The sequence below is a fragment of the Triticum aestivum genome, chromosome 5B (genome assembly GCF_018294505.1).
Source record: "Triticum aestivum cultivar Chinese Spring chromosome 5B, IWGSC CS RefSeq v2.1, whole genome shotgun sequence".
Taxonomy (NCBI): Eukaryota; Viridiplantae; Streptophyta; class Magnoliopsida; order Poales; family Poaceae; genus Triticum; species Triticum aestivum.
This window is the reverse complement of record NC_057807.1, coordinates 55,579,926-55,590,624: the sequence shown is the minus strand read 5'-3', so window position 1 is coordinate 55,590,624 and position 10,699 is coordinate 55,579,926. Positions and strand designations below refer to the sequence as shown.

Sequence of the window (10,699 nt, the reverse complement as noted above, 5' to 3'; positions counted from 1 at the left end):
ACATCCTGCCTCAAGAAAATCACCACGTTGTCCACGAAGATGGATGTACGGTGCTGGCCTCAACCACGAAGGCGCCAATGGTGAGAGGACCCCGCAGCTCACCAACTTTAAAATGTTGCAGACTTTTTTTTAATGGTAGAACACATTTTCTTTAAAATTACAGGAACCAATTTTTACGTTGGGTATTGTTTTAAAAAACTTTCACAAACATATTTTTGACACGCTTTGAACAATTGAACTTTTTTTATTGCGATGAACATTTCTTTGAATGATATGAACACTTTTTACAAATTGCATGAAGATTTTTTTCATTACATGAAACAGTTTTAATCGTAGTGAACTTTTTACAATTAAGTAAATTAATTCTAAAAAACATATATTTAGAATATTAAATTATGAAAATGAACGGAAACAAAAGAACGAAGGAAACGAGAAAAGCAAACCAACTCCTCTCTACTGGCCGGCCCACTACGAGCTCCTTGAGGTGAGCCGCTCTTCCATCTTGCCAAATTGGTCATAGGGAAGCTCCGCACTGACCGCAGGTGATTGTGTAAGGTGTTTTTTTCTTGAGCAATGCTACAGGGCCGGCCCTGTGTTTCGGGAGGCCCTAGGCGAACTTGACGACATGGACCCCTATGTCTTAAGTCCTAAGACAATATATATGTATGCGTGTGTTATATATATAAATTATTAAAAGTAACTTTCAATCACATATCTTTAGTTTAAAATATGACTATAATAATTCAAATGACTCCATCGAGAACAATAATAACCAAATTCGAACCGACTCCATAAAAAACAATGGTACTAAAAAGATCACAAAATGAAACTAAATAAAGAATACAAAGAATGGTACTAAATCATCAAGAAAAGATCAAAAGAGCATACAAAGAATTAGGAATTTATAGATCGGATAATTGGAACCCTAGACATGTTACATAGAATGACAAAAAATTGATAGATTGGATTAGAATATGTCATACTAAATAAAAAATAAATAAACTACTGAGATTGTCAAATTGAGGTTTGGGGATGGACAGGAACATGGGTGTGTACTTCTTGACTTCCAGTCAGATGCGTACTTGACTACTTGTATAGGTATTGCCGTATTGCCGCGGTGCCGGATGCCGGATGGCCGGGCTGCCGCCTGCCTGCCGGACTGCTGTGTGGCGGCGACGGCGAGCCGGCGACGCGAGGGCGACGCGGCAACGGCCAAGGGGCAAGGCGCCGAGCGAGCGAGAAGGCCGATGGGCGGGCGAGGGCAACGAACCTACGAAGGAAACGTCGAAACGAGCGTGAGTCACGGCGCCGCTTCGCCTTTGCGTATCCATCAGCGATCACTAGCTAGCTATATCTGGGCCGCCTAGCCCATCCTATTTCTTTTCTTTAATTCTTTTGTAATTTTTTACTTGCTTTTTGCTGGGCTATAGTATATGTATATACTTCATCATGTGCCCCCCCCCCCCCTCGCCTGGGTCCTGGGCCGTCGCCCCGTCGCCCATGCCCCAGGGCCGGCCCTGCAATGCTAGAGTTACATAAAAAGCTCTACATAATTAACGTAACGAACCAGGTGGATGGATATAATTGGAGGTAAGGGGGAAGACGGGCCCACCCCCCTGAAAATCAGGGGGGAGGTTTAGTTATTAGGAAGTCTAAGTAAAGCGGTACATAGCTCTTCGTTGATGTAGGATTTTCGTTTTTTTCTTATTTGTCCCTCTCAGCGAATAAATGTCACCTAAACGCTCAGAGCGACCATCCATGAGTTGGCCCAGTTAAATGCTGAGACACGGTTTTGATGGTAATTTTTTTTCTGGTTTCATGTGTCTATTTTAGGAGATCTTTCTTTTGATAGTTTCTTTATTTATTAATTTTTGTATTTTTTACCACTTTTAGAAATCACAATATTTTGAAATTTTAAACCTTTTCAGGAATAGACGATTTAAAAAAAAATCATGAACATTTTCTAAAATACAAAAGAATTTTCAATTGGTGAACAGTTTTTAAATTGGTAGCGAAACATTTTTTTGGAAATTCGTGGTCATTTACAAAAACCTAAACATTTTTTAATATGAAATAAATCCCGTAGCTAGCTTTTCTTCTTGAGATCACAAACTAGGAAACTATTACAAAGTTTGAATTAACACAACACCAACTATAGTTCTTTTTAAAAAACACCACTAATTATAGTGTGCTTAACACTTTGACAGGAACAGGTACTCCCATGTGTACAGTAAAAAGACCTGCAGGGTTCCCATAGTCCCCATCATCACCTGATACAGGGAAGGATAACAGAGCACGTACACATACGTGTATTGCATTATTCTCTGGCGCCTAAATGCCTAATACATCAGGCCGAATATATACAACAAAACCCTCCCACGCACTACACCCATACAGCACCAGCATTACGAAGCAGTGGGACAAGCTTGCCGCCGAGATGAAGGGACATGACCTTGTCGGTGCATCCGACGAGCCGGCCGCCGATGAACACCGCCGGCACAGCAGGGTTCCGGCCGAGGAGCCGCACCAGCGCCTTCTCCATCTCCTTCCCCCTAGGGTCCTCGTCCAGTTCGACCACCATCGGGTTCACCCCGAGATCGCGGAGGAGGCTCGTCACCGTGTGGCACATGCAGCAGGAGCTCATGCCGAAGATCACCACCGCCCGCTGCCCCGCTAGCTTCGTCACCTGCTCCATCAAGCTTAGTGCTGTGCTAGTGCTACTGCTAGTAAGCTCAATTAATAATACGATCGCTTCTAACTAGCTCTTGTATACGAGGCTTTGAGCTGTGCTGGCTTGCTTTGAGCTGGTCATAGGGGAGCCCTGCATATATAGCCACGGAAATGTGCACCGGCCGGCAGGATGAGCTTCGAGCAATTTGACCCGGGAAAAAGGTGATACGGGAGGGTTCGGATAAATCCCGAGCTCCTTTAATTTGCGCGGCTACACGTATGGGCCTAGTGTGGAGCATCGAATATTTGGATTGCAATATGGCGATGCGGCGACCTGATACCAAAGGGGCCATGATCTAATGGAACTTTGTGTTGTTGATAAGGCCTGGAGCTCTGACTTTTTGTAAGTTCTCCTCTATCCTATTTTTTTCTAGAAGAATCAGATCCATTGTAAAAATTCACCGGAAGTACAAAACACCTCGAACATAATAAAAATTACGTCGAGGTTAATGGACCACCGAACAATCATTGCCACTGATAGAACGAGCAGCCGACGCGTCGCTGTCGCCCCTCTCATACTGAAGCCGGCCTTACCTTGTCGATAATAGTCGGGAAGTCTTCGTGCACGTGCCCCTAAGGCCCAGCGCCCCAGAGCTGCAGTCGTCGCCGTTGAATTCTTGAATCGATCTGAAGAACCTGACACCAAATATCGCCATTGCGTACGCACGACGAGAAACCCTAGCCTCGGCGCCACGGGGAGCTGGCAAGAATCTACGCCGGAGCTTCGTCTAATCCATCCCAACGGACAGACTTGAGGAGGATTGGAGCCCGAAAGACTGATTCGAAGAAGAAGCGCTGCCATCCGTCCAAACGCCACCCCTGCGAGGACTAAATCCTACCTATCTACTAGCCGGATCCGAGGCACCAGAAATCCCCTCCCCGCCACCGGCCGCCGGAGCGGCGGACGGAGGGGAGGCGAATACATGGGCTCGTCGGTGTAGATCGAGGCGAGGAAAACTTTTCCTAGTCGCCTTGCGAGAGGAGAAAGAAAAGCTATTAGTCTTTTCGCATTACTCTTCTTTTAGTGATGAATCCCCAAGGGGATGTCAACACAACCCCGAAAATCCGCTACAGAGCCCAGGCTCATCTGTACCGTGCTGACGAAAAAAATCAAAACAAATACTAGAAAAAAATCAAAAAAATCCAATCTTTTTTGCATGATAGATAATTTGATGCGTGAGGTCTGCTCTAATTTTTGAATCATTTCGACATCTGAGCAACTCTTGACAAAAACACAAATTCGGAGTCTATAAAAAAGTTTACTGTTCGTGATCTGTTCTGACCCGATTTGTCTTTTTTGCCGAGAGCTGTTCAGATGTCCAAATGATTTGAAAATTAGAGCGGACCTCACGCACTAAATTCTCTACCATGCAAAAAAAAGAATTTTTTTAACGTTTTTGTGATTTTTTTCTGACCGGATGCGGATAAGTCTGGGCACCAAAACGCTGCACTCACACAACCCCCTCTATCCTATTCGACAAGTCAGATGAGAGAGACAGGGAGAGAGATGCTGGTGATGATATCCATATGGTCTTGTATGTGAGTGTCCTGGCATAACCAGGGAGTGTAGCTACACGTCCATCCAGTTCATGCATACAATTTTTTCTTATATAAATCTTTAAAAAAAATCTCAAATTTTGCAGGTCAAATTGGAAAAAAAAATCAACATATATACTTGAAGTGATATAGTTTATTTCGAAAAATATAAAAATTTATGCGACACCAAAATAGAAAATGTTGTCTGCCCAATGTACTTCTAATATGTTCAGCTTTATATATTATTTTATTTCAGACATTTACTAGGTTTTGTGCTGAGTTTTAAAACTTTACCAAATTCATTCTATCGGGAACTCGGCAAAGTTTATATCTATCGAGTTTGATTCAAAATTGGACTCGACATTAATAAGCAACTCGGCAGACATTCCGTTAACGTCGCGTCTCGTTTGACGGTGTGCTTTGGTGAGTTTTCCTAAAGGTGAAACTCGGCAAAAAATGTTGGTTTATTCAATGAGTTCGCGATAGAAAGAAGTCGACATATTTACCGAAAAAGGATTTCCCTCCGCTTTATATTATAAAGCAACATACACCGATAACAGGGTAACTGCCGGGGCAAACGGCACACCAAGCCCAAAAGGGAAAAAAAAGAAGAAATAAAAGCCAACAACGGCAACGCGGGAAGCACAGATGATCCGCCACCGCTGCGCCCTCCATCTTCGTCCCACCACACGCCATGGCACCGGACCGCCATATACCAAGCAGCACCTCCAAGAAGGAAAGCGACGCCAACGACGCTGCTGTCCGGATATGTCCTAGGGTTTACCCCGACATACGGAGGGGAGCGGGGGATGGGTAGCACCGACGCCCTTCAGGAAGGAATGATGGCACCCTCAGGTGTCACCGCGTCGGAGCTGGATGAACCAACAGAGATTTCTCCCGCATCCCCAAGCACCGCTACCCACTCGAACCGGGGCCATCCAACCATCTTGCCATCCGCAAGCACGCGCCACCACGGTCTTGGACACATCCACGCCACCCCGCTGCGAACACCACCACCAGGCCAAGGAGACCGGAAAGAAGCACCAAGCGACGGGAAGAACCACACCGAAGCCAAGCGGGAGGGAACCACCTCCCCCGCCGACGTGCAGGAGGCCCGAGCCCCCGGCGACGTATTTAATGTTTGTCGGGCCCTGTCCAACCGAGTGTTGTTCGCCGAGTTTGGCACTCGGTGAAGATTTTGCTGAGTTTATTATGGACTCTGCCGAGTTTCAAAATGGACGATTTTATTAGTGGAGGGACAAAAAATGGGACGTTTATGTGTAGTGAGGATATTAGGCTAGCATAGATCTTAAATCTTGATGCTATGGCGTTTACCTATCACACAGATAGAGGGGCGTACCTCGGCCAGATTTACAAAAAATCTACCCTTGTACATTAAAAGTTTTGGAAGAACAACGCATGCTACACTATAAGGGTGGAGGGGCAGTGGAAGTGAGAAAACTACGAGCTAGTTTTTCACAGGCATTTCAGCAAATAACTTGTGTGTATGTAGAAAATTTGAACCATATTACGAAATCCACAAGAACCAAGGTATCCAATGTTCACCACAACAATATACTTGCAAGAGCAGCTCATTACAACATCAATACCCCAACATAATCATCAACATATTAAAGAACGCATGTATGTCATGTCTCTAATGTCAACACAACCAAAACATACCAAACTTGAGCAATATGTACCAATAGCAAGCAAACACTAGAGCAGCAACCAATATGGCAAAAGAAACACCGAATGAAGGGGAGCACTAGGATTTATGTGGAAACCCCTTGCAAGGAAAAACTATAGACGACGGTGAGCAATCTTTCATGATAGAGATAGAACCAAGTGCAAAGTGAAAATCAACAAGTAAGGGAGGCTCCAAATCCATTTTAAGAGAAATGGCCGGATCTCTGCTTACCCTAGAGCTCTCTAGTACAAAATAAGTTTCAGTTCTCTCTGCCTATTCGTGAGCTTGGTGAGAGGCCGAAATAAATAGTTCTCCAGAAAGCCCCCTCAGCTTGGTAATTATGTCAAACAATCATTATTTCAGCATATAACATGCATATGCTTTGTTTTGCATGTTGGAATAGACAAAATGGCTTATAAATGGTGAAATGAGAGCTGGACATCATCAACATAATTAAACGTGATTAATTTCATTGAGATTCAGTCATTCTATTCGCATGGAACAGAAACTGCACCGACGTGAGTGTACAATAGCTTATTCTACATCCCTAATAACACTGTATACAAAATCTAATAAAAGAGTGTATAAAATATAGTAATTCTAGAATAAATTTGCTACTATCAAAGTTTGTGATTTACTATAGTTTTTATAAAAATTACTATGTTTTATATACCGTGTTACTATATTTGTATATGGCATTACTAGAAGCGTAGGATAAACTATTCTACACTCACGCTTAGTTTAGCATTAATTTAATATAAACAAACATGATTCCATAGAAAGAACAATATACGACATCATAATATTGCGATGTTCAATCTATTAATTTTGGCACACATATTTTATTCACTGCTCTCTAATCATCTACTTGTACACCTTTTTTTTTTTGAGAAAATCTGTGCATCTTGTGTCTGTATAAACAACTAACTTTTCTTGCTAAATAATAGTACAAAAGTAGCCACAGTGATAGATCGGAAGTGCTAATAAATAAATACTACACCACAGTTCTTGATATTGATGATTAATACGGAATTCATCCTATGTATCCCATAGCAAAACCGTACAACAACAATCTAGATATGACAAAAAATCAATTTGTCAAACACCTGACCTGCAACAACTATCAATAATCCATCAAACTAACAAGTATTTTAACATGTTTATTTGACCCTTCTGAGGATGCTATACTACTTGAACCTCCTACGTGCATGTATAGCTTTGAGTGGAGCTTCACGGATTACGAGGTGGAGTACAAGTGCAAGGGAACGTGAAGGAAGCGTGGAAGCAAAGACAAAAGATGGACAGAAGTGTAGTTTACTGAATAGATAAAGTAGAAGGTCAAGTGATAAAATGTCCTGAACTATCACAGAGACAAGTGTCACATAAGAGCTTCACTAATTTTAAAGTAAGTGACATATTAAAAAGTGATATTTTTTTGTTATGAGTACAAATAGTACTCCCATCAAGCGTCTAAGTCAGTTACAGAAATCACCCATTGTCTAACAGCTACACCAGCGAACATACTCTGTTTGGACAAACCCAGGTTGCCACCAGAAGACATTCAGTCTGAATCACCAAGATGATCTCTGACGCCTTTGACCTCTAGCTCACTGGAAGACAGTCATTTTGGTAGCACAAATCACCTAATGGTATACCAGATAGCAGGACAATAATCTCCTTGAGAAAACTTCATGTTTACTTGACATGTGCGACAATATTCCCTAAAATTGTTCACTTTCCAAGTTATTATATGACATATATGAATTTATTCTGAAGAAAGAAAAAAAGCAAGGCATTCAGCGACTAATGTTTCAGAAAATGAATACAAATACTGTTCAGATTCAGATATTACAAACAAATGTCAAATAAATATGTTATTTGTTTACTTATAAATATGGTGCATAAGTAATGAAGGACATATAGAGCCAAAAAATATATTTGAATCGTGCCATACTACTAAACAACTCAACAATCGTGAGTCCATGAGTTTCTGACATGTTTTTATGATGATAAACACATGGTTTACTCTTGCACCTTTGGTAGTTTAACTTTGGAAAGGAAAGCAGTCCTGAGCTGAAGGTACATTATTCTAATAATCGGAACAATTATGAAAAACTTCTTTACAGAAAGCAAACTTACTAAACATTGCCAAACAGTTTGTTTCCAGTATCATCTCTTCCCTGGAGGGCTCGAAAAGCTAAAAGAATTGAAGGTAAGGCCTACCATATTGTTATACAGATTGAACACATTAACTGAAGTTGAAGATTTTTGTGGTGTCAATAGAGGAGCTGGAGAACTCATCAAAGAACAAAGAAACAATTCGGCACGTACCATGTCAAGAAAATCACTTCACAAAACCTTAAAACCTAACTGCAACAAACCTATATAGTAGAAAAACAGAGAAAAATAATATATATGACTAGTAGCTGAGTAGAGATGTGTGTTACATGGTTGACGCCTCATAACCCCGAAGCAATAGCAATCTCTACTCCTAATGGACGAATTGGTTGAATAGTCCCCCTCACTTTCAACCGGTTTATTTTCAACCGGTTTATTTTCAACCGGTTTTTCTTCGTCCCACCTCCCACCAGCCCCTCCCACCGGTTTTTCTCTTTTCTCGTCTGACCGGCAATACCCAACGTATTTATGGTAATCAATCATAATTAATCCACGTATAGTAATAAATCAATCCAGGTATGGTAAGGTCATAACTCAGGAAATTTTGAATATGGCAATTATATGGTAATAAATTTAAATTACCCCAAAGGCTATCAATCCAGATATGGTAAGGCCATAACTCGGGAAATATCGAATATGGTAATAAATTTAAATTACCATCAGGTATGGTAAGGCTATCCACGTATAGTAATAAATCATATAGTAATAAATCATAATTAATCCACGTATAGTAATAAATCAATCCAGGTATGGTAAGGTCATAACTCAGGAAATTTTGAATATGGTAATAAATTTAAATTACCCCAAAGGCTATCAATCCAGGTATGGTAAGGCCATAAATCGGGAAATATCGAATATGGTAATAAATTTAAATTACCCCAAAGGCTATCAATCCAGGTATGGTAAGGCCATAACTCGGGAAATATCGAATATGGTAATAAATTTAAATTACCACTAGGTATGGTAAGGCTATCCACGTATAGTAATAAATCATATAGTAATAAATCATAATTAATCCACGTATAGTAATAAATCAATCCAGGTATGGTAAGGTCATAACTCAGGAAATTTTGAATATGGTAATTATATGGTAATAAATTTAAATTACCCCAAAGGCTATCAATCCAGGTATGGTAAGGCCATAACTCGGGAAATATCGAATATGGTAATAAATTTAAATTACCACCAGGTATGGTAAGGCTATCGATCCAGGTATGGCACGCCCTCACCTGATCACCTATCACAATCTCCAGCCCCACGCACGCACCAAAGAACCCACCCGGCACCAAACGCAGCTCCTCTCGACCCCCTCGAGTAAACGCCGCCACCGTCGTGCGATCTTCCTGACACAGACGCCGTCGCCGCCTCCTTCCCACCTACGGCGTCCCCCACGTCCATGGTGACGGCGCTCGCGTCCTACACTGACCCTCCGCCTCATATAGGTTGGTCGTTGATGGAGTGGGATGTGCCGCTGCGGTTTGGGGAGGCGCAATCACGATCTGGTTGGGATCTCAGTGTGGACTCGTTCTCTACGATGAAGGATGGCGCTGCCTCCCTGGCAAATGGGATCGGAGGAAGGGGCTCTACGTCGTGAATGTCGGCGAGGCAGCGGCCGAAGGCGAGCCCGACGGTGAGCACGGGTGTTCGTCCCATGAAATAGGCGGCCACGGAGGGCGGATCTGAGGCCACCCCAATCGCCGGTGGCCCTTCCTCCCATCGCTCATCGCCTCCATTCTCTCTCTCCTCTAAATCTTTGTCGCCCCTGCCTGATTCTGGCCGACGCCATCCGGCTCTCGCATCGACCACCACCAGCACGGCTGCGGACGAGGCGCAACCGCAGACGCCGCCGCCGCCATCCTCATCCACCTCCTCCACCATCCTTCCCAGCCGTCGTCGGGGGCACCCGCCATCTGCGCTCTAGCCCACCCGCTCCCTCCTATCCCCTCCCCCTGCCTGCCAGCCCCGTGATCCATCGCACAGATGGCAGGTACTACAGCGACCTCCTCCCCAGCGGATCCGGCCTCCTCCGATGGAGATCCATCCTGGGCACCGCCTTATTCTCATGCGTGCACGTCTATATCAACGTCTCATTCCACCTCACCTCACCTGAGCCTTTACCTTCCCACCTCTGCTTCAGATCCACATCACTTTGCAAGGTATGTGCTTGATTGTTCCGAACTGGATCGATGGATTATGCAAGGTACTTTGGGTGTCGTCATTGACGGCAATTGTCACGCCATGCTACCATCGGAGGGGTCCCTCATCGATGATTAGGGTCTTCCGAACTGCACGAGCTCCATTGAGAAGGATGTTTTTAATTCTGGTTTTGCCTACATGCTTTCTTTGCCTGTATCTACTTAGCTAATGTCTTCTTATAGATAGTAGCTGCTGAAGTGGTGATCAAAGTTGTTCACTATAAGGAAACAACCATGATAACAAAAGTGTATATTCCCTGACCTTTGACCTGAAGTACTTTTTCATTAGAAACTTGCAACAGCCAGGCATTGAAATTAGCAACAGCTTCGTACGTACTGAACTAATTTGCAGCAACACGTACTGAACTAA

The 10,699-nt window shown here is 43.1% G+C and overlaps 1 protein-coding gene across 1 annotated transcript; it reads right to left on the bottom strand.

Annotated features, from left to right (window-relative positions):
* Positions 1 to 2,069: 2,069 nt before the first annotated feature.
* On the bottom strand, positions 2,070 to 2,787 carry LOC123115653 (glutaredoxin-C1). Its single transcript, XM_044536769.1, has one exon. It carries the CDS (start codon positions 2,693 to 2,695, stop codon positions 2,384 to 2,386), a length of 312 nt encoding a protein of 103 aa, XP_044392704.1. The 5' UTR covers positions 2,696 to 2,787; the 3' UTR covers positions 2,070 to 2,383.
* Positions 2,788 to 10,699: the final 7,912 nt, after the last annotated feature.

Bases quoted from the DNA above. Each gene is read 5' to 3' on its own strand.
- LOC123115653 (XM_044536769.1), bottom strand. From the start codon at position 2,695: ATGGAGCAGGTGACGAAGCTAGCGGGGCAGCGGGCGGTGGTGATCTTC.